Source organism: Arachis hypogaea, chromosome 4, assembly GCF_003086295.3.
Source record: "Arachis hypogaea cultivar Tifrunner chromosome 4, arahy.Tifrunner.gnm2.J5K5, whole genome shotgun sequence".
Taxonomy (NCBI): domain Eukaryota; kingdom Viridiplantae; phylum Streptophyta; class Magnoliopsida; order Fabales; family Fabaceae; genus Arachis; species Arachis hypogaea.
This window is the reverse complement of record NC_092039.1, coordinates 20,587,283-20,611,796: the sequence shown is the minus strand read 5'-3', so window position 1 is coordinate 20,611,796 and position 24,514 is coordinate 20,587,283. Positions and strand designations below refer to the sequence as shown.

The 24,514-nt window shown below is 33.0% G+C and overlaps 4 protein-coding genes across 4 annotated transcripts; 3 read left to right on the top strand and 1 right to left on the bottom strand.

Annotated features, from left to right (window-relative positions):
- Positions 1-2,386: 2,386 nt before the first annotated feature.
- LOC112794247 (peroxidase 7) lies at positions 2,387-6,043 on the bottom strand. The gene is made up of 3 exons (XM_025836349.3): positions 5,728-6,043; positions 4,846-5,188; positions 2,387-2,987 (listed from the first exon to the last, which is right to left on the bottom strand). The coding sequence occupies exons 1-3, from the start codon at positions 6,019-6,021 to the stop codon at positions 2,581-2,583; spliced, it is 1,044 nt and encodes a 347-aa protein (XP_025692134.1). The 5' UTR covers positions 6,022-6,043; the 3' UTR covers positions 2,387-2,580.
- A 6,579-nt stretch (positions 6,044-12,622) lies between these two features.
- Positions 12,623-16,710, top strand: LOC112796474 (uncharacterized). The gene is made up of 2 exons (XM_025838939.3): positions 12,623-15,975; positions 16,170-16,710. The coding sequence occupies exons 1-2, from the start codon at positions 12,753-12,755 to the stop codon at positions 16,550-16,552; spliced, it is 3,606 nt and encodes a 1,201-aa protein (XP_025694724.1). The 5' UTR covers positions 12,623-12,752; the 3' UTR covers positions 16,553-16,710.
- A 4,072-nt stretch (positions 16,711-20,782) lies between these two features.
- On the top strand, positions 20,783-24,514 carry LOC140173009 (receptor-like protein EIX1). The gene is made up of 2 exons (XM_072235325.1): positions 20,783-24,119; positions 24,241-24,514. Exon 1 carries the CDS (start codon positions 20,783-20,785, stop codon positions 22,040-22,042), a length of 1,260 nt encoding a protein of 419 aa, XP_072091426.1. The 3' UTR covers positions 22,043-24,119; positions 24,241-24,514.
- On the top strand, positions 22,503-24,092 carry LOC112794735 (receptor-like protein EIX2). Its single transcript, XM_025836718.2, has one exon. The coding sequence runs from the start codon at positions 22,503-22,505 to the stop codon at positions 24,090-24,092; it is 1,590 nt and encodes a 529-aa protein (XP_025692503.2).

Sequence of the window (24,514 nt, the reverse complement as noted above, 5' to 3'; positions counted from 1 at the left end):
CTTTGAATAATTAAGAATATCATGCATACACAGCGCATTTCTTTCATGTCCTTATGATTGGTATGTGACAATCATTTCAATCCCAAACATTATTGATACTATTTTTTTCTTTTGGCAAATTCATTAATTAATATATACTATATATGATATAGTAAGATAATCAGGGCCAAAAATTTATATATTATATACATATCAAAAGGAGAGATCAACAGAGAACAAATTAAAATGAAAAAAAAAAAAAAAAAAAAAAAAAAAAAAAAAAAAAACAGAAACTGAAAACTTTATCACAAACCTTGTCTTGATATTACTTATTTTTTTTTTTTTGTTCTAGCTTAATTGGTACATTGATGTTACCTGCTAATTGGAAATTGGGTTTGGACCACTAGGAACTTCATGCTCATTGTCATTGAAGATTCTCTTTTGCCATTGAAGTGTTGTTGAAGACTTTGGAATCCTAATAGATTTTCCTGATCTCTTTAGACCATTCTTCATCACTTCGTTATTATCAGCATGAACATGGATTTTTTCACTGCCTACTCCTCTTCTTCTTGTTGATGCAGCTAGTTTTATCATCTTCATCATGGCACCATCCTTTTTAGAAGTTAACGGAGTAGAGAGGGTGTGTTCTTGGGTGGCCATAGTGAAGTGTAAAGATAAAAAGATCAACAATAAGAAGAGGGTTGTTATTGTGGAAGTTGTAGAGAGAAATGAAAATGATGCATCATTACTACTACTACTAGTACTAGCCATGCAAGAAGATTTGATGATCATACAAAAAACCAAAGTACTAGAGCTTAGTTAATCTAAAACAATATTGAAAGGGACTTTAGTATATGAGAATTGTCCAAAGAAACTTTTTGGAGGTGAAGCTCAATGAAGGTGATGTGATAAGGTAAAGAGGAAAGGAGACTATGACTATATGAGTGAAGTTTCCCTTTAAGGGTATAGAATATAGTTGGGGACAAACTAAACGGGTCAAATTATATATCTAATATGAATCATGTCTATTTGATTATTATTGTGCATAAAGTTAATATACATATATGACATATCTAGTATGAATCATATATATTTTATCAAATAAGAAATGTGTGTCATCTTAATGTATAAAACCAAATATAAAAAAATATATATTTCTTATATTTAATGGGATTGTACATGTGGCTGGATTTATCATTTAGTAATATGTGCCTATGTGGGTATTTTTTTTCCGTTTGACAAGTTTTACACAAATTGATTAAATTAGGTAGATAGATTTTGCACGAATTGCAGCGTTATTCCATCACTTTATATGATAGATTTGGCTTAGAAATACAATTTTGGTTTCTTTTCCTTTTTAATTTAGATTTAATTATCTGTTATATAAAACGTGTGAAACTATTTTTGTTGTTATTGTTTTTTATTATATTGCTTTTTGTTTTTGTATATTCTTCCCCTCTCAAACATTACTTAGCTTCAACTGAAGTTTTCTCACCTTCATTCTCACTATATTTGTATATATATAAATCATAATAAGTATTATATACAATTTCAAATTAAAAACCCACCAATCTGCTATGATTTTTCATTTTGTACTTTTTGTCTCCCACAAGCAAATTTACTATTATTTTATGTCCTGACCAAAACATAATAATCTACCACGATTTATCTAAAACTGCTAAATCAACGCTAGTTTATAGCAATTTAATGCTGTCTAAAATTTTTTGCATTATTATTTAATCAAATTTATTTTCTTTTAAATGATAATATATATAATAAATATAAAAAATAATTATTAAATGACTGTACAAAACTCATAATTTTGAGATCCAAATCAAATTAATCGGCTTAACTGAGTTAAATAGAAATTGACTATTAGGTGGATACAATTTAGTTAATAAAATACCAAAAAAATTAATTATATATTTTATATATAAATATATTATTTAATTATATTCGATTTCAACTCAAGTTAAACTTTACTTAAACTTTTGAATATCTAAGTTTATCGGTTCGATCACCAATTCGATTTTTAAAACTTGAAAAAACTTCTTTATGTAGACATTTGTATAGAAAAAGGTAAAAATTCAAGTGCAGTCAACTTCATGTGAAGTTGATAGTTAAAAGTCATTAAATAATTTAACTTATTTGACTAAATTTTTATCTAATTGTTCTCAACTATTAACTTAACGTGAAGTTGAGTGCATTTGAGTTTTCACTAAGACCATGATTTTCAAGATCGACATGAGAGTGCGCGGCCAAGCTTTATATTTGTCCTCAAAAAGAAGGATTCCCATTGAAGGGTTGTAGTCCTCCCTCTATCGTTGCTAAGAATTTAATTTCAACAAATTGGTGGAGGTTTCTAACCAAGTAAGATAGGGCCTTTCTGTAAATTCAGTAAGTTTGGGCCATTGCGGTAGTTTTACTTTAATGTTTTATTATCATAGCGTGCTTATTTTTTTTGTCACATTTGAAATAAAATTAATATATGATGTAACAATTTCAACAGTAAAAGTATGCACCAAAAGAAGAAATTAAGTAGAAAATAACGAGATCAAAGTACAAATAATAAAAAAAAAACAGAGAAATAATCAATATTCATCAATAAGCATTGACAAAATTGCAATTGGTCCTGATTTCTCCTTCATCCTGAGCAGTGAGAACATCAATTACTCCAAACTTGGACATAGACACAGCAAATTGATGTTGGAAAATGGAGGGTGTTGAAGCCAATGCAGAAACAAGTGGTGAAGTTCTTGGATCAGAATAAAGCAATTGGTCTGTGTACAACAACCCCATTCTTTTGCTGAGGTTAATGTAGAAATTGTTGTCAAATTTGTTTGGAGTTGTGGCATCAAGATCCACATACTCTGAGGCCCACCTACACTTTCTTTGCAAGAAATTCAGATACTTTGGATCTATTGTTGGGTCTGGTTTTCCACTCCCTTGGTAGTTGTATAGCCTATATTGAATGGATCCACATGAACTTCTTCCAATTGTATGAGACCCTACAAATGCATTGGTAATATAGAAATGTTTAGTTCAACATTTTTAAGTAATTTCTTGCTAATATTTCCCAATTAAATCCAAGTTAGCTAGCACTTTATTGGTTTAAAAGGGTGTTTGAAAATAAACCATGGAATTGAAAGCTTTTTTTTGGGTTTATTTTGGGCTTCAACTACTACTCAAAATTTATTATTTGAAATTCAATTAATTTGGTTTAATATCTCTTTTATTAAAAGAAAACTTTGAATCTCGTCTTGTATATATAATAATACATTGGCTAGCGATAGAACCTTAAATGAAGTTTAGATCCGCAACGAATTATTAATCCTTGTCCCATCAGGTTGAAGAATAGCATGGACAACAAAAAAAAATCTCTCTTATTAAAAGGTGAAGAGAGCGAAATTAAAATAATTTAAATTTAAAACTATTGAAAAAGGATAATTTTATCTATCACTTTGACCAAAAGAGTGTTGATCATGGAATTATATCAAATTAAAGAATTCAATTACATACATCTTATCTTTAGATTCTGAATAACCTACCTATATCATTGCTTGTTTAATTAACATGTTAGTGATATACAGTAGGCTGAACTCTATACTGCATGGAATGTCCAAAAACAACTAGTCTATGAATAGAGACAATTCAAACAATATTAGTTAAAATCTAGTATTCTATGAATAATCATAATTAAGGTTAAAAAATAATACTATTCATACACTAAATACGGTTAACATTTAGTTAAAAAAAGTCTAATTATTGTTAGTCTTTATAATTTTACTAAATTTTTAATTAGGTTTTTATATTTTTTTTTAGTTTTTACACTATTTTTAATTTTATAATTATATTCTTTTTATGTCAAAAATGTTAAAATTAACAGAATATTTTTTCTACAATATATGCGGTAAAAAATCTAATTAGGTTTTTAAGTATGAATACCTTTAATTTACGAAGAGATATTTGATTAACTTTAATATTTTTTACATTAAGAAGGACCAAATTATAAAATTAAAAATAATGTAGGTACCTAATTAAAAAGAAAAAAATATAAAAACTTAATTAAAAATTTAGTAAAATTATAGGAACTAATAAAATAATTAAACCTAAAAAAATACTCTTAACATCTGTATAAAAATATTATTATTATTAATTAATTATGTATTTAGATTATTTTAAAATCTTTTTTTGGTGAATATTATTTTTTAATTAAGAGTAAAGTATCGTTTTTGTCCCCAATGTTTGGGGTAAGTCCTATTTGTGTCCCTAACATTTAAATCGTCATATTTGTATTCCTAACGTTTATAAAAGTGATTCAATGTTATCCTACTATCAATTATACTAACAAATCAGATTATATCTTTTAATTATTCTCACTTGGATATATTCATTCTCAATTAGGTCCCACTTGAATGTGTTCGATTTTAATATTATATTCACTATTTGTGTTTAGATTCAATTATGTCCCTAAAAAAGTGAATTATGTAAATATTGTAGGAATTAGTTTCAACTTTTGATGAGCTATTTTTCAAAGTGGATCAACGATTCTATCCCAAACATTTGTATTCTAACTTCAAGAAGAGATTTTTAAAACTCAAACTACAGCGTTCATGTTGTGTAATTGACGGCAGGATAATATTAAATCACTTTTACAAACGTTAGGGATACAAATAGGACGATTTAAACATTAAGAAATACAAATAGGATTTACCCCAAACGTTGGGGACAAAAACAATACTTTACTCTTTAATTAATAAACCAAAGAGAATACATGTTAGTTATTAAAAAAAAACTAATATAAAAGTAACCCATAATAAAATTGAAAAAAATAATAGTTGAGTTATAAATATTTTGTTAGATTACCTGAAAGAACAACTAAGTCAAGGAGAGTCAAGCCCTTGGATTGAAAGAACTCAATCAAAGAAGTAATATTTTCACGGCCAATGGGAATGATTTGAGTTTCTTTAGCAATGGAGATTCTGCCATCTTTTCTACCATAAGGAACTGCCCAATAGGGTCCACCCAATTCAACAGTGGCATCCCTTGCAGCTGCACTTAGAATGTCAGCACAAGACACTGTGTTGGGGCAAATTCTCTCTAACTCTTCCTTTATATCATTAATCACTTTAAACCCCCTTAGCTTCTTGCTTGCTTCTGCTCTTCTCTCACTCCCATCATGGTCCAATAGAATGGACCCATCACAACCCTGTATCAAATAATTGATCAAGTAATTTGAGTTCGGATCTTAAAGAATCCTTCAAGAGCATCTCTAATATTGTTTTTTTTTTTCTTAAATTCTAGTCCCACTTATAAAAATAAGAGTAAAATAAATGAAAATATATAAGAAATTATTTTTTAGATTAGTCGACATCAGTTCATTTTTTTATTGTCGAAATTATTTTTTAGAATTTACAATTTAATGTTTAGACACTATAAAAAAAATTTAATTTTATCACGTTTAAAAGCGTATCAAAAAGTAAAAAAAAAAACATAACCACAAAACTGGCAATGCTTTTTTAATTATAGTCACAGTTTTTTAAATAGAGGAGTTAGCAGAATTTGTAATGTATAGTCATCAATTAATCATTATCAGTATTTTTAATAATATAAAATTATTCATTTTTCTTTTAATAATTAAGTACTAACCAGATTTTAATAAAAGTACATACCCTAAATTTTCTCTTTTAAACATCAGTAGTGACGACAATAAATTTAGTTTAATAGTTATGAAAAGTACATACATACCCTAACAACGCAATCATGAAATTGCAACCTGAGAAGACTCGCTGCCAAAGTGTGATCCTTTTGAATCCATACTTTGACTTTGTTATGTAGGATGGATTCAAATTCAGGACAACTTTTAAGATAGTAACCAAAAGAAAGAAGATTATCCAAAATGCTATCATCTAATGTTGGAACTTGGAGTGTGAAAACATTGTCACTTGGGACTGTCTCATCATCATTAGGATTGTTGGCTGAGGCTACAATGGTGTAAAGAAGCAAAAGGAGAAGGAATGTGAAGAAGGAAGAATTTGCCATATTCACTTTATATGAATTGTCATATAATAAATTTCTTCCTTCTGTGTGATATATACATGAAGATTAGAGGCATTGGTGGTTAGTAGTATATACATGTATTATAGACAAACGTGGGGCGCACCAAATTATTATGCATGCATGACATGCTAGCATGTAGCATTGTTTTCCTTTTTTTTTTTAAATGCAAAGTCGATCATGTCTAGCATGAAATAAATTAATATGTGTTTTCTTTTATTATTTGTCATTGGTATGAGGACTAATGACTGCATGATTGATCACCGTATGAGCATTATTGAATGAAAAATATAGAAAACCAACATTTGACAACAATAATTATTTATTATTTTTAAATTAAAATTAAAAAGATATTGATATCAATTAATTAGATATTTAAAAATTAGGGTCGTAACCATTGGAAGTGTTTGTAACGTGAAGTAATAAGAGTCACGCTATTTTCAATTCTCTATTACTGTTGAAGGTGCACAAGAAAAGTGTGAGAACAGAGCAGAAATGGAAACAGAGAGAAGTAATGAGAGTTCTTGTACAAGTTGACCAATCCTAACTTTCCAAAGAGTGTGGAGAACATAGACGGAAGCAGCGGTTTGGTCAGGATGTCCGCAACCTGTTCAGTGTTAGAGATGGGAAGCAGATGAATAAGACCTTCTTGGAACTTGTCGCGTACAATGTGGCAATCGGCCTCTATGTGCTTCGTGCGCTCGTGGAACACCGTGTTGGAGGCGATGTAAATTGCAGATTGGCTGTCACAGTAGGTGCTGATGGGCTTGGTGAGAGGCATTCCTAAGTCCTTCAAAATGAAACTGAGCCAAATAGCCTTCTTAGTAGCAGCGGCGAGCGCCCGATATTCAGCTTCGGCTGAACTGCAAGCAACTGTCACTTGCTTTTTGCTCTTCCATGAAATCAGGGCAGTGCCGATGTAGAAGCAGTAGGCTGTCACAAATCTTCTTGAATCAGGACATGCCGCCCAATCGGAATCAGCAAATCCAGTGACACAGAGATCAGAGGTGGCCGAGAATACTATACTAGTGGTAGGTGAAATTTTGATGTATCTGAGGATTCGATGGACAGCACTGAGGTGAGAAGTAGTGGGATGGTCAAGGTATTGACTTAACTTTATGGCAAAGCTAATGTCAAGTCGGGTGTTGGACAAATTGAGCAATTTGCTAACTAACTTTCGATATTCCGTAGAATCTGAGAGGGGAACGCCTTCAGTTTTACTGAGTTTGGTACTGTAATCCATAGGGGTAGAAGCAGGCTTACAGTTCTCAAAACCAGCATCCTTCAAGATGTTCATAGCATACTTTCTTTGATTAAGAAGAATGTGCAACCTCCACCCAAATAAAGAATTTCAAATCTCCAATATCCTTGATTTTGAACCTATCATCCAAGACTGTTTTGACAGCATTAACAGGGGCAGTGGTGGTGCATTTTGAGGTGCAATTTGTTTGAAAATTTGATAGTTCCATCTATGTTGCTAATGGTTTGTGCACCATTAGGCAACCGAATGATTATAGGAGCTATCTTGAAATGAGTTTGAAAATCTTCTAGGCAATAGCATACGTGAATAGTAGCTCCTGTATCTATTATCCAAGAACCATATTTTGATGCAGAAATGTTTAAAGCCAACACGCTTGACTTAAAATGCATGATATACACCAAGTTACCTTGATGAGGTACTTGTTCTAGAGTTGTGAGTTGGTTAGCACTGTGGATCTGCTTTGCCTCTCCCCTGTTGAATAAAGCTAGTAGGGCTGAGCTAGTAGGGCTGATTTCTGCTCTAGAGTAAAGTCAACATTGGAAGTTTCATTTTCTTCCACACAACCAGAATCGTCAATGCCATCGCCATTTATTTCAGCACTGAAATTCACTGCTCCCAAACCTCCATTCGAGTTCAGATTTTTCTGTCTAAGATGAGGAGGAAAACCATGTTTCTTGTAATATACATCCACTGTGTGGCCTCCTTTATCATAGTATGAACACTGCATTCTACCTTTTCCCATTTGTCCTCTCCCAGAGCCTTGGAGTCTACCTCCTCTACCTTTTTCTCTCCCTCTGCCTTGTGAGGCCTCGGCAGTGTTGAAGGAATTGGTAGAGTGTAATAAGATCTTGGGGTCTATGGATCATCCATGGTTTGGTTTTGCCTTTCTTGTCTAGTCATCATGGAAAACACAGTCTTTAAATCTGATAGGAGTTCCATTAGCATGACCTGAGCTCTAAGATTCGCAAACTGTTCATTAAGTCCTCTTAGGAATCAAGTTATATGATCTTTCATTCTATATTTTCGCATTTCTCTTAATCCACAAGTACACACAGATTCACAATTGCAGGGTGGAATTGGCCTAAAATCATCAAATTTTTTCCACAACGACTTCAATTTTGTGAAGTATTGTGTCACGCTCATTTTTCCTTGTCTTGTTCCGTATAGCTCCTCCTGCAGTTCTGTAATTCGAAATCTATCACCTTTATGGTACCTGTGTTTTAGGTCTTCCCATAGCTCATATGCAACCTTTTTCCACATCACGCTTCGGGTGATTTCAGGGTTCAGTGAGATTTTAATTCAGGCTAAGAAATATGTATTACATCTATCCCACAGTTCGAACAACGGATCATTCTTATCAGGTTTTTTTAAACTTCCATCAACAAATTTCAGCTTATTTTTCGATTTTAGGGCTAACAACATCGCATTGCTCCAACTACTGTAATTCTTGCCATCAAGAATGGTAGGGATGAGGGGAATACCAGTGTTTTCGGAAGGATGAAGGTAGAAGTGGCTCAATGAATCTTGACCAGGGTTGCTGCCGTTCCTGTTGAGGTGAGCCTGAATCGATGAGATCTGGTTCAAGAACTCCGCGATACCTTGAGGATCGAGGCCTTGGAAGGAATTGCCTTGGTTCATTTGGAGTTGCTCTAAATTTTGAGTTGGATCCATCACTAGGTTTCAGATCGTGCACTTGATGTGTGCTTTGATTTGAATTCTGAGCTTCTCTTTCCTCAATCGTTGTTCCTTCTATTCTCACCTCTTTGGGTTCCACGCTCACCGCACCATGTTGAAGGTGCACAAGGGGAGTGTGAGAACAAAGCAGAAGTGAAAACAGAGAGAAGAAATGAGAGTTCTTGTTTACTCAATATACAGAATGATGAATCACACTTTACACTGTTACAACAATCATACATATATATATATATTGTTCATCTAACCAACTGAGTTTGAGTAATTAGGGGGCTAACTAAAAATTCTGTTATAGGCTATTTGTCTAACTAACTTGTTGCTACAACTAATAAATCAACTAACTAATTGCTAAGCTAGTACATCAAGTAACAATTACCTTCTTCGGTCATCAACAGCATCATCGAACTTGCGTGCGTCCTCACCGGAACGCCGCGCACACCATTCGACACACTGTTGTCTTTGTCGTCACGTCGTTCCTCCTTCACCACCGTCGTCTTCACCGCCATGCGGATTCCCCTCCCCGTGGAGTTTTCGCAGCTGCGTCGTGCCGTTAGTTGCACTGTTCGGAATGCGTGCGCTGGTTCGCGTCTACGCCACTGCCGGGGCCTCTACCCCGACGATCCTCTGGCCAGTACCGGTGCCCTTCGGAACAAATTTCCGTCGCCACAACGCGCTATTTGCAAGCGTAATTTTCTCCTCTGCAGGATCACTACGGCACCCTCCCCCTTGCGATCTGCATCGCCGCCATCCACCACAGCGCGCTCCTGCTATCTCGTTTTCACCTTTTCAATTCAATCAAAGATACTTCCACTAAAAGATACATGCATAAGGAGACACATCGAGGAAATACATTTACAAAAATACTTTTAATAAAAAAGATACGACCATATAAAAAGACACTGGTCCAGTAAAAAAAAATACTTCCATTAAAAAGTGATAAAATATAATTCTAAATTATGATAAATTTGAGTAATTGAAGTGTATTTTTTTTATGGGTTTTAAAGTCCAACTCAACTAAAATTGACAGGAGTAATTAATAGAATCCTTCTTAATTAGACAGTGAGATTGTCATTCAATATATTTGGTAAGTTTTTTTTAGTTTTTCTTTGTTAAGAATTATTATACGAACTTAATTCAACTAAGAAAACATTTTTTTAATTCTATTTTTTTAAAAATCAAATTCAATTTTTTGTTTAAAAAATCAAAACACATATTATCCATTATTTAGAACAACTTAGTTGATATAATTTTTTTTTCTTTTTTTTAGGTTGGGAATTTTTTTTATTGATTTTTAATTTGGTTTAGAAAATGCTATAGTAAGAGGAGACATTTCAATAACAGCTGGCGAGGCTTCACTCTTGCAGAATAATAATTTAGTCAACACAAATAGAAGGTGTATAATATTAAAGAATTTAATTAAATATATTAAATTATTTAAAATTTTTTATTTATTATTTTATATAAAAGTATCTCCATTTAATATTTGTACCCACATATTTTAAAAAAGTTTAAAATTTGAAAAAAAAGAGACGATAACGGTGGAGTTGAGGTTGAAAATAAATAATGAGATAATCTAAAAATTTTAAAAATTAATAAAAATGAATATTTAGATATTTTTATCCTACAAAATTTATTTTTTTATGGATATAACGTTAATTTTATTATTTGATAGATATTTTTGTCAGCATTTACAAAAGAGTGAACTACCAACCTAATCCCTGTCCATTTTCAAGAATGACAACGCGACCCCTCAAAATAAAATCAATCCGTTTTGGTCCCTGTCTCCAATTTCTGTCACACAAAGCGGTCTCCATGCGTTTTTTTTTTTGTGAGACTTGACGAAAAAAGTTGAGCTGGCTCGTTTAGTGCGTGACCTATCATATGAGCTGAATGACATGTTCATTTAGTGTTGAAATGAACAAGTTGAAATGGACAGGGACTAATTTGTCCACCCCCTTCACCCTAAAAACGACGTCGTTTACGCGGGAAGTAACGTTTCAGTTGTAAATGTGAAGGCTGGAGAAAGGAGTTTTATGGAAACACACCGTTTTAGAAGCAACTGAAACGTTGCTTTCTGCGCAACCGACGTCATTTTTAGGGTGAAGGGGTGGACAAATCAGCCCCTGTCCATTTCAACTTGTTCATCTCAGCACTGAATGAATATATCATCCAGCTCATATGACAGGTCACGCACCAAATGAACCAGCTCAGCGTTTTTCATCAAGTCTCGCCGGAAAAAACGTATGGGGACCGCTTTGTGTGACGAAAATCGGGGACAAGAATCGAAGCGGATCGATTTTATTTTGAGAGGTCGTTTTGTCATTCTTAAAAATAGACAGGGATCGAGTTAGTAGTTCACTCTACAAAATTCATAGATACACATAATTATTATTTTTTAGTTATTTAATGGGCTTTGTCATAGAAAATTTCTACTCATTCAGAATTGAATGAGCCGAAACCCAATCAGAAGATTCAGAAAGTGTGAAAAGACGACCCAAGAGAGACCACACTCGCCAAACCTTAGACACACCAAAACAAGATATGATCCATGGAATTAGTATAATCATAACATTGTACAGTTCAATAAAAATGACATTTACAAAAAGGATCATCGCATTCCGATCCAATGTCTAAAATACACAATGGCCACAATCTTTAGTTCATACAGTGCAACTTTATTCTTATCAATATGTTCTTAAAAAGAAAAATATTACATATTTACATCAATAATTCCTATAAAAATAAATTCTATAGAGTACAGGAAATATGGATATATATTTCTCTTTCTTTTCGATAATTGTTAATTTAATTGTTGATGAGAATTATTTACATATCCTTGCTCTCTCTAATAGATTTGGGTAAATAACGTAATACAAAGTCAAATAGCTTAATTAAGAAAAAAAAATTAAGAACAGTAGCACACAGTTTTGATTCCTTCAGTGGAAAAATACTAATGAAGATTGAAGACACAGTATTTTAAAGGTTTTATAACACACAGAACATGCAACCAATCAAAAAGACCAAACGCAGGACACGTTAGTTTTGGTAGATGATGATGATCCAACCAATAAATACAATTTGACTCTACGACATTAGAAATATTAAAACAAAAAAGGGTTAGAAGAGCAATATTTTTAGTAAAGAAAAATAAAAAATATTTAATGTCAATTTAAATATAAGACAAAAATATTATACCAAAGGAATTTAACAATTTATGTATGTAGAGTGGAAATATATTACAATGCTTTTAATTTGTGAGGCACTACATTCATTAGATTTTGTTATAGCCATATAAAATTACAAATACACATACGATTTTGTAAACTGAAACCAATTCCTATCAAAGGAAATTGAACTACTATTGGCTTTCGTTCTCACTGGATTCTCCTTATCTTTCTCCTTGGTGTATATATAGCTAATTAATTAACACAATACACAAGTAGCAGACATGGCTAGAGTAGTAGAAAGTTAGGAACTAGAAGGTGGTATTTTTGCCAGTCCTACTTATTTTCCATCATTTATTGACAATACTGCACTCTTCCACATAACACAAACCATACTTCCTTCAATCTTCATTCATTTCTCTGCCAATTCCCACACAATCCAAGAAACTGTAAAACCAACCACCACCGCTTTCCAACCTTCTAACATTAACTTCACTTTACCTTTTTCATTATCAAATATTACTATCAACTTCATTCTTCTTCTCACAAACTAAACACCCATCGCCATCATCATTATCATTTACGTAAACTTCTCACTAATGATACTACTACTACTATTCTTCTTCCTGGGCCTTTCTAATGGCGCCAACAACGTGACTGAAACTACTCTCAAAGTTCTTTTGGAGGTCAAGTCATCGTTTCTTCAAGACCCACTGAAGGTTCTGGCGGATTGGAGATTCAACAACACTAACTACTGTTCATGGAATGGAATCACATGCAATGATGATAAAACCGTCGTGGGAATCAACCTATCTTCCTCTTCACTTAATGGCTCAATATCACCGTCACTCTCTCGTTTACAATCTCTTCTTCATCTTGACCTCTCTTCTAACAGTCTTGTGGGTCCCATCCCTGTCACTCTCACTAACCTCACTTCATTGGAGTCCCTTCTTCTTCTCTCCAACCAACTCACCGGTCACGTTCCCGCCGAGTTCGGCTCCATGCTCACTCTCCGAATCCTCAAACTCGGTGATAACCTACTCACTGGTTTTATTCCTCCTTCCCTTGGGAACCTCGTCAAGCTTAACTTTCTTGGACTCGCCTATAACGCACTCGCTGGAACGATTCCAACTCATCTGGGTCAACTCACCGAGTTGCAGCAGCTGGTTCTTAAGGGAAATATGTTGACGGGGACGATTCCCGTTGAGTTAGGGAACTGCTCCAGTCTCCAGATACTCAACCTTGCAAGTAACAGGCTGACGGGTCAGTTACCGAGTCAACTCGGGGAGCTGAGTGAACTCACTGACTTGGTCCTCATGGATAACCAGCTTGTGGGTAACATTCCAAAGTCTCTTTTTCAACTGGGCAAGCTTCAAATTCTGGACTTGTCAATGAACAATCTCACTGGAGAGGTTCCAGGTGAGTTTGGAAACTTGAGAGAGTTACAGAACTTGAGTCTCTCTTGGAACCAATTTCATGGTAGTACTATTCCTAGTACTATGTGTTCCAATTATGCATCAAAGTTGGTGTCTTTGAGTATTTCAGATTGTGGGCTTCATGGTGTGATTCCAATTGAGTTAGCTCAGTGTGTATCATTGAAGGTTCTTGATTTGGCTAATAACTCTCTCAGTGGTTCAATCTCTCCCTTCATTATTGGGAACCTTACAAATTTGGAGGAAATTTATTTGTACAGAAACAAGCTGCATGGTTCTTTTCCTAGAGAGATTGGGAAGCTTGGCAAGTTGCAAAGTTTGTCCCTTTTTGAGAATCAATTATCTGGGCAGATACCTTTGGAGATTGGTAACTGTCTAGGGTTGCAATTGATTGATCTTTTTGGGAACCAATTCAGTGGTGGGATTCCGATCACTATTGGAAGGCTTAAAGAGTTGAATTGGTTTCACCTTAGGAATAATAACCTTGAGGGGAAAATTCCTGCCACACTTGGTAACTGTCAAAAGATGAAGATGATTGATCTGGCAAATAATCAGCTATCAGGTTCAATTCCGGCAACATTAGGGTTCCTGAGAGGATTGGATCAGCTCATGCTATACAACAATTCTCTTGAAGGCAATCTTCCTCACCAGCTTGCAAATGTAGCAAACTTGACAAGAGTGAACCTTTCAAGGAACAAGCTTAATGGTAGTTTGGCTCCATTGTGTAGCTCAAGTTCATTTCTTTCCTTTGATGTAACTGATAATAAATTTGATGGTGTGATTCCCTTTCAATTGGGAAATTCACATTCTCTTGATAGGCTCAGATTAGGTAACAATAGATTTTCTGGTGAAATTCCAAGGACATTGGGGAAAATCACTGAGATGACATTGTTAGACTTATCAAGAAACTCACTCTCTGGACCAATACCAGATGAGCTTTCCTTGTGTCACAATCTTTCCCACATTGATCTGAACAACAATTCGCTGACTGGACCGATACCATCGTGGCTCGGAACCTTGCCGGAACTGGGAGAGCTTAAGCTCTCGTTCAATCAACTTTCTGGGTCTCTTCCATTAGGCCTATTCAATTGTACAAAGTTGCTAGTACTCTGCCTTGATGGAAATTCCCTTAATGGAAGCCTCCCAGGGCATATTGGTAATCTTACATCACTGAATGTCCTTAGGCTTGGCCAAAACAATCTCACTGGGTCAATTCCTCAAACAGTTGGTAGGCTAATCAACCTTTATGAGCTGCAGCTTTCAAGAAATGGATTCAGTGGTGAGATTCCATTTGAGATTGGAAACCTCCAGAATCTTCAGAACATTCTGGACCTCAGTTACAATAATCTCTCTGGTGAGATCCCAAGTTCAATTCGTTCGCTTTTGAAATTGCAAGCTCTTAATCTTTCCCACAATCAACTCAGTGGTGGAGTCCCTCTGCTGCTTGGTGAAATGTCAAGCTTGGACCAACTTGATCTCTCTTACAATAATTTACAAGGCCAGCTGGATATGCGATTCTGCCGCCGCTGGCCTTTGGAAGCTTTTGCCGGGAACCTTCACCTTTGCGGCGCCTCTAAGTGCAGCAAAGGCAATGGTTACAGCAATAAGCTACCAATGATGAGTCTGTCAGCACTAGTTATAGTCTCTTCCGTTTCAAGTATTGTTGCAATTGCAATACTAATGTTTGCAGGCAGAGTTTTCCTTAAAAACAAGCAAGAAATTTTTAGGAAGTTTGGTGAAGTGAATTGCATTTACTCCTCTTCTTCACATGCAAAGAAGCGATTTCTGCTTCCTCTTAACATTGGTGGGAACCGAGAATACAGGTGGGAAGATATCATGGATGCTACAAACAATCTAAGTGAGGAATTCATCATTGGTTCTGGAGGTTCCGGGACGGTGTACCGAGCCGAATGGGCCACCGGAGAGACAGTAGCTGTGAAGAAGATTTCATTCAAAGATGAGTATCTCTTAAACAAGAGCTTCATAAGAGAAATGAAGACTTTGGGGAGGATTAGGCATAGACATTTGGTGAAACTGATTGGTTGTTGTAGCAACAGAAAGAAAGGATGTTCAGGTTGGAATCTGCTGATATATGAGTACATGAAGAATGGGAGTGTGTGGGATTGGCTTCATGGAAGAACATTGAAGGAAAAAGGGATTCTTGATTGGGATGCAAGGTTCAGAATTGCTGTGGGATTGGCTCATGGATTAGAGTACCTTCATCATGATTGTGTTCCAAAGATTATTCATAGGGACATCAAGACCAGTAACATATTGCTGGATTCAAAGATGGATGCACATTTGGGAGATTTTGGACTTGCAAAAGCACTCGTTGACAATTCTGACTCCACTTCCTGTTTTGCTGGCTCTTATGGTTACATAGCCCCTGGTAATAATCATCATGCTGCTCATTATAACTCTTCTTTCTCTCAAATTGTTTTTTACCAAGATGTCCAACTCATTTAGTAGGATCAAACTTAGTTGAATAACAATTACATAGGTTTGTTAGGACTTAGAATTATAGCAATAGTAGAATTGTTACTTGATGAGGAAGTTAACTAATATTGGGATATTGTCCATCAGAGTATGCATACACAATGAAGGCAACAGAGAAGAGTGACGTGTACAGTATGGGAATTGTGTTTATGGAACTTGTAAGTGGCAAAATGCCAACAGATGAAGCTTTCAGGGGAAACATGGACATGGTGAGATGGGTGGAGATGCACTTCCACAACCAAGATGCCGCCATGCGTCAGGAGCTCATAGATCCTGAGCTGAAGCCGCCTTTACCCACCGAGGAGTTTGCCGCGTTCCAAGTGGTTGAGATAGCCATGCAGTGTACAAAAACTGCACCACAGGAGAGGCCATCTTCAAGGCAAGTTTGTGATCTTCTTCAGCATGTTGCCAAAAACAAGAGATTCAAATTTGAGAAGAAGGAACATTGGGAGTCAACACAAGTGATCTGAGTTTTCCTTCCACTATATGGATTAATTAAAAGGGTAGGCATGCTTAGTAATTTCATGTTATTTAAGGATTTAAACTTTAAAGACATAATTTATCATAGGGAGTTTTGGTATGATCGTTTGTTTCATGCAGCGAAATCTAATAGTACAAGGTTTAGTTAATTTTCACTGGTTTTTTGGTTTCCTTAGAGTAATTTTTATTGTTTCAATCATCTTACGTCGTTCCAGAAGTAATTCTAACTAGTTTTATTTTATTCTCCTGTCCAATGCACGCCAAATTATATTAAAATTATAAATACTATTTGATATTATTACATAAACCATATATATAACCGTAAAATTGTAGTAGAGCTTGTAAAATTTTAAGTTAATTTTCATCCTATTTCTGTAACTCTTTAAGTAAAAATTAGTTAATTTTGATCCGATTCATCTTGTGATCCACTCATGACTTCACACTTCAGTAGATTGTCACGTGTTTTTATATTTTATATTTTTCTTTTTTATTCTTGGGAAATATAACTATTCTTTTGAAGAAAACTATAAATTTATTTAGTTGCTTCAAATTAAAATTTGATTGCAATATATCTATCATATTTATTATAAGTAGATGCCATTTTTTTATTTTTAAGCTTTTTTTTTTAATCAACATGTTTCATTTTTAAATATACTAATTTAACATATTAATTTATTTAAGTCGAGTTGGGTTGCTATTTTTCTCCTCTCAAGAAAATATATTAGTCTTATTTACTATTTTAGCCCATATTGGCTTATTTTAATAACTCTTTCACATATGAAAATTTCTTAATTAAAATGAAAATGTAAGATATTGTGATAAAATAAAATAAAATTAAAATATTTATATTTTTACATTTCATTATTTATCTGGTTATCATTTCAAATGAGATAAATAGGTATATCTATATGTATATATTTATAAATATTTATAAATATTACGTATTTGGAATGACAATAAAAGATTATTGGAGTATTGGTCAACTAAAAAGATGATCTTATATTTTAACAGTTTTATTACATATTTAAATTTTTTTATAATCAAATTTGATTAAATTAGATCAAAGTCAACAACATTTACGCACATAATGTGTGTAAAATCATTTTTTTTGTGTTTTTTCTTTTTTTATGTGCGTTATTTTCATCTCTTCTTCTTTTTTTGTGTTTTTTTTTTATATGCGTTGTTTTCGTCTCATCTTCCTTCTTCTATTGGTATTATTATTGTTACGTTTTATTTTTATTTATTCTTTATCTTCTCTTTCTCATGTATTATATATTATATTTATTTTTTTTCTTTGTTTGATTTTTCTTTTAAAAAGATAAAAAAATTTTGAATTGTACAAAATTTATAAAAAAATAACTCTAAAATTTGTTACAATAACACAAAAATTTATTAATTTTGTGTTTTTTTTTTGTTAAAGTAGAATTACGAGAATAGTTCTCTTTAAGTGTTGATTTTATGATAATTGTGCTAATCCGGTATTATCTAACCCATATTGATTACTTTTCTAAATTTAAGATTACATGCAAGTGTTTTTATGATTGATTGAATTATGTTTGTGTGCTTGTTTTGAATTGAGTTCGTATGTCGTTATCATTAACTATTTTGGTGTCATTTTGAGTTAAAAGAGTGCAATTTGTCTCATTGACTTAGATTTGATGTTTTGGTGTCATTTAAGCATATTCATGGTTTTTTTTTTTATCTAAAATTGATTTGGATGTATTTTTGTGATTAATTGAGTTGTTAATTTTTTAAAAATTATTTTATTATTTTAAATTTTAAACTTTAAATAATAAATTTTTAAGAGAAAATGACAAATTAATCCCTGACTTTTTGATCTATAGAAATTTAAGTCCTTGAGTATTTAAACACACATTTAAGTCCCTAACATCTTCAAAATCTGAACATATGGATTCCCGAGTTTAATTTGTCTAATTTCAAAAAATAAAAACTCTTGCATCCATATCAATCAGGTTAGTACAATGGGAGTTGGGAGTCACATTTGATTTTTTCGTTGAGTCTTGACATACCCAAATGAACATGAGGGATCGATATGTTCAAGTTTTGAAAAGGTCAATGATTTAAGTGTATTTTTAAATTCTCGAGAAATTAAATGTCTGCGGATCAAATGGTCAAGGATCTATTTGTCTTTTTCTCAATTTATAGTTATAAATTTTAAATTACAAATTTAAATTTTAAAATAAATTAATATTTACTAATTAAAAATTAAAGGATAAAATCTATTTTTTATTGAACTTCTCAAAAAAATCTTCAATAATATATATATATATATATATATATATATATATATATATATATGTATATATATATTAACGGTAATGCTAGGTAACCAAAAAATAATTACAATATAGAAATGTTATGTAAAAATTCTTATTCTCTTGATAAGCAAATGACATACACCTCTTTATCATTCACTCTCTTTATCACCCACTATTTTTCTGCATACTTGAAGTCATTAATATTCTTTTCGAAATCAATTTCAGTTTCTCGTAAATCAAATTCCTAATATTCCTCAATTACATTATTACCCATTAAAATACAATTTCTCTGCAGAAATTATAGAAGTTAGATTAAAAAATTTAACAACTTTTACTATACAACTTATATTTTATATATAGACTATTAAAAAATAAAATATAAAATATAAACAAAAATTAAAAAATAAATTTTAAAGAATAATTATTAACTCATATTAAAATCAATAAATAAGCATACATATGAATATTAAATAAAATATATTAAAATAATTAAAATCATGACTTATTAATGCACATATGAGATAATTTAAAGAATACAATAAGATACCTAGTTTAAAATTTGGTAATATTAATTAAAAAAATGTATTAATTATAGACATCATATGTATGAAATTATGAATATTATGAGTACAAAATTTTAGATGTTATTAATATGAAATTATGGATGTTATGTGTATGAATTTATAGAAGTTATGAATAAATTAATCAATTGAATAAATTAATTTAAGAATTTGACACTTTTTTAAATTCAATTATGATAAAATTTAAAAATATATGTGTTAACTTGATAGTTACTTATGCAATGACTAAAAAATGATATGTGTATGAATGTAATATCTAATAAACATGAATTTAATTTTTAAATGTTAGTTGTACGTAATTATAAATGTTATGTATATAAACTTATGAATATTATGTGTATGAACTTAGTTAGTACAGTATAATTATAAATGCACATAAAAATACAAAAGAAAAAATTTAAATCAGTTTATTAGCATATCTCATCAAAGCTAAGGTAGTTTTTTATATTTTTTAAAATTAGTTGACTGTCAAAAATCTCATCGAGTGAGTTCGTCTGTTGTCTAAATTATTCTTTAACTCCTTCCGACATAGATATCGTGTTAAGATCGAATTCAAATGTCATATTATTTGCAATAATAAAGACAACTTCTTATAAATTTTCTTGGCATATTTCAATTGTGCTTGTAATTGAACTAGAATTGTAATTTTTGACCTATAAAAAAGTATAAGCTTTTATGATTCTTCTAACAATGATAAATCTATTAAACAAGGCCTTTATGTTTGCTAATTTCTGGCATGTTAATAAATAAAATAAATGAATTAAAAATTAAAATCATTTAATGAATATTATTATTACAATTTTTTATTATTATTAGTATTTATTATATTCTTAAATATAAAATTTAAATTATAAAAAAATTAAGTAGTAATTATAAAAATGACAAATAATTAAGGATATGATATTATAATTAATATCATTAATAAGTAGAGTTGATAAGAATATGATAAGTGGATTGATAAGAGAGTAAAATAAAAAATTAAAATATTACTAAATTATATAAATAAAATAAATTTTTTGTTACCAAACTTTTTCATATTTTAAATGCTAGGAATATATTTTTTTACCCAAAACGAAAATAATTGATAGTAATGCATGGTTGCTTCAAGGAAGATACTCTATAAAGATTGTGGTCCTCCTCGTGTAGCTTCATTCCGTAGAAAATGGTGCAAGAAATTTCAAAGTTGCAACAACGTCAGAAATACTCTGGAAATTTAGTGGCACATGATAGTAACAGTAATTAATAGCAATGAATCGAGGTCCTCTACTACATATTGGATCCATATATGGTCCTATAACAGGCACATTCCAGTTATTACCACTCATTCTTGAGTTCATACTTCACTTGGACGAGCGTAGTCATGATGAGGATGAATAATCTGATTTTGATTGAAGCTGTTTTACTCTTTATAACGGTGGACCTCCTTCTTGTTTGTGCTACTGTAGCAAGAGGAAAGGTCAAGTGCGCAGAGCAGGAGAGGCAAGCACTGCTGGATTTCAAGGCCGCCATGGTTGATGACTACGGCATGCTCTCTTCGTGGAAGGGTCGTGATTGCTGCCATTGGAACGGTGTTCGCTGCAACAACCTCACTGCCCATGTAATCAGTCTCGACCTTCACGGTGAGGACATGTTCGGAAATGACTATACCGAGGTAGAAAGATTTTTAACAGGTGAGATTCCGAGATCATTAGTGGAATTGCAGCATCTCAGGTACTTGAACCTCAGTTTCAATGGTTTTGAAGACTACCATATCCCTGAATTCTTTGGTAACCTCACCAGCTTGAGGTATCTTGACTTGTCATCTTGTCGCTTTGGTGGAAGAATTCCAACTCAATTTGGATCTCTTCCTCATTTAACATACTTGAATCTTTATTGGAATGAATTAGAGGATTCAATCCCTTATCAACTTGGAAATCTGTCCAAGTTGGAGTATCTTAATCTCTATCTAAATGATTTTCAAGGAACAATACCATCTCAACTTGGGAACCTTTCAAGCTTGCACGAGCTTTACCTTGACGGTTCAGGTGGTTCTCTCAAAATGAATGATGATGGGAATGGTGGTGGAGGACAATGGTTATCCACTCTTACCTCTTTAACCAATCTTGGCTTGAGCTCTATATTGAATCTCAACAATTCTTATAACTGGATACAAGCCATCAGTAATATCTCCACACCAACAGAACTCAGCCTATTCGAATGTGAACTTTCAGATCATTTTATCTCTTCACAAACGCTAAGTCTTTCCATGTTCAAATTTCCTAATTCTCTTTCAATCTTGAATCTTTTTGGTAACACCTTCACTTCTTCCCTGTTGTTCCAATGGTTGTCCAATGTCACTTCCAACCTTGTTGAACTTCACCTTGTTTCCGGCCTCTTATGGAGTTCCACACCTGTCACATCAAATCATTTTGACATCACAATGCAATCACTTGAGCGGCTTGACATATCTTATTATCAAATCACAGCCAGGGATTTCAAATCCTTTGCGAATATATGCACCTTATCTTCTTTGCGGGTGTTTGGTAGCGATTTGACTGAAGATTTGGAATCAATTCTTCACAATCTCTCAGCTGGCTGTGTCACTCACTCACTTCAAACAGATCACTGGCTCCATACCTGATGACCTTTCAATATTCCCATTTTTAAAAGATTTGTCCCTCATCCATAATCAGTTAAGAGGGAAAATACCTGACAATATCATATTGCCATCTCAGTTAAAGGCTTTCTCTATCAGTACGAACTCTATAGAAGGTGGAATTCCAAAGTCATTTGGAAACATATGTAATCTCGCATCATTAGACTTGTCCTACAACACTCTGACGGGAGAGCTTCCAGTTGCAATCCAGCACTTGTCTGGATGCGCAAGATACTCGTTCCAACATTTATATCTCCAAAATAACCAATTCAATGGAACTTTGCCTGACATCTCAATTTTCCCGTCTTTAGCAGATTTATATTTGTCTCAAAATAAGCTAAACGGGAAGGTTCCTGAAGGAATTCAATTTCCCTCACAGTTGGAGACATTGATCATGAACTCAAACTCTTTGGAAGGGGTGATCACAGACTCTCTGTTTCATAATATGTCTAAGTTGAAGGTCTTGAGCTTATCTGGCAACTCATTTGTTTTGAAAATTAATCCTGACTGGATTCCACCTTTTCAGTTGCAAGTGATAATGTTGCAGCATTGCATGTTGGGTCCCTATTTTCCAAAATGGTTGAAGACACAGAAAACATTAACGCGGCTTGATATTTCTAATGCTGGCATTTCGGATATCACTCCGAATTGGTTTTGGGCTCTATCAACAAGGCTAAACACGATGAACATTTCGTACAACAATCTCACCGGAATAATTCCAGATTTTCCATTGAGGCTTACGGAATATCCTTCCATATACCTAGCTGCGAATCAATTTGAAGGCTCAATCCCAGCATTTTTACGAAGAGCTGTGTCCCTGGATCTGTCCAACAATAAATTTTCAGATGTTACTTCATTTGTATGTGCCAATGATACAGCTGAAAGATTAGGCCAATTAGATATTTCAAACAATTATTTATCTGGTCAAATCCCTGATTGTTGGGAGAATTTTAAATCATTAGCTTATATAGATGTGAGTAACAATAGTTTTTCTGGACAAATTCCTACTTCAATGGGATCAGTTCTTGAGCTTCGTGTATTGATATTGAGAAACAATAGCTTGACGGGGGAGCTTCCTTTCTCGATGAAGCATTGCAAAAATTTAGTGATGCTGGATGCAGGAGAGAACAAATTTTCAGGAATCATTCCTTCTTGGATTGGAAGCAGCTTACAACAACTGCAAATGTTAAGCTTGCGAAAAAATCACTTTTTTGGAAGTATACCATTATCTCTTTGTTTTCTAAATGGCATTCACGTCTTGGATCTCTCGGTTAATCATCTGTGGGGCCCAATTCCCAAATGTTTCATTAACTTCAGCGCAATGACGATCCAAGAAAGGTTCTTACCAGATTCCTATTATCATTCTTATACTGTCAACCACACTTTTGGAATGTATGGGTATGATTATAATATAATTTCTTTGTTGACGTGGAAAGGTGTAGAACATATATTTGAGAATGATAACCTGCTTTTAAAAGCTATTGATCTCTCAAACAATCACTTGTCAGGAGACATTCCATCAGAACTTGAGAATTTGGTGGAGCTAGTTTCATTGAATTTATCAAGAAATAACTTGACAGGAAAAATTCCTTCAGGAATTGGAAGGTTGTTATCATTGGAGTCTCTTGATATGTCAAGAAACCATTTATTTGGCTCCATTCCTTCTAGTCTTGCACAAATTAATTTTCTCTCTGTGTTGGATCTATCACATAATAATTTGTCAGGACAAATTCCAACTGGCACACAGTTGCAGAGTTTTAATACCTCAAGTTATGAAGGAAATCAAAATCTCTGTGGGCTACCTCTCAAAAAAATGTGTCCCAAGGAAGGGCCATGTCAAGAATCTTTGGTTAAAACCCAAGATGAGAATGATGGTTTTATTCAAGCATTTTTTGCAAGCATGGGGTTGGGATTCTTTGTTGGATTCTGGGGGATCTTTGGCACTATCCTCTTCAATCGCTCATGGAGACATGCTTACTTCCGATTCTTGAACAACATAACAGAAAAAGTTATGTCAAAGTGGCAACGGTGGTGATATATGCAATAACTACTAGCTTGATTGGTAATACCTTCTTTTTTTTATTTATTTTAAGTTGATCTTATTTCAATTTTGTTGATATAAAATATTGTTTAACCTATGGACTTTGAATGATGTTAACGGTTTCTTATCTTTTCACTGATAGCGGATCGGGAACCATGTGCCGGCATCATTCTAGTAAGGAAGCAAATAAAGCAGCATCATTTTCAACTTTAAACAAGTGATCAATAAAACTAAGTAGTCGTTCATAAAGTAAATAAAATGAGTTGTGTACTTGTATCTAAGTACTAGTAAGTGTTACTTATTGATAAATCAATTTGTATTTGTGAATTATAATTACTAGTTACCAATCAGTGTTGTGATGTATTTGGTTTAGACAAGAGAATATGATATCTATTTTTATATCTTTCATGGGACAA

Coding starts and splice junctions, on each gene's coding strand:
- LOC112794247 (XM_025836349.3), bottom strand. CDS start 6,021: ATGGCAAATTCTTCCTTCTTCACATTCCTTCTCCTTTTGCTTCTTTAC. Junction 5,189..5,727: donor TTCATGATTGCGTTGTTAGG/GTATGTATGTAC, acceptor TATTTGATACAG/GGTTGTGATGGGTCCATTCT. Junction 2,988..4,845: donor TGACTTAGTTGTTCTTTCAG/GTAATCTAACAA, acceptor ATGCATTTGTAG/GGTCTCATACAATTGGAAGA.
- LOC140173009 (XM_072235325.1), top strand. CDS start 20,783: ATGATGAGGATGAATAATCTGATTTTGATTGAAGCTGTTTTACTCTTT.
- LOC112796474 (XM_025838939.3), top strand. CDS start 12,753: ATGATACTACTACTACTATTCTTCTTCCTGGGCCTTTCTAATGGCGCC. Junction 15,976..16,169: donor TTATGGTTACATAGCCCCTG/GTAATAATCATC, acceptor ATTGTCCATCAG/AGTATGCATACACAATGAAG.
- LOC112794735 (XM_025836718.2), top strand. CDS start 22,503: ATGTCTAAGTTGAAGGTCTTGAGCTTATCTGGCAACTCATTTGTTTTG.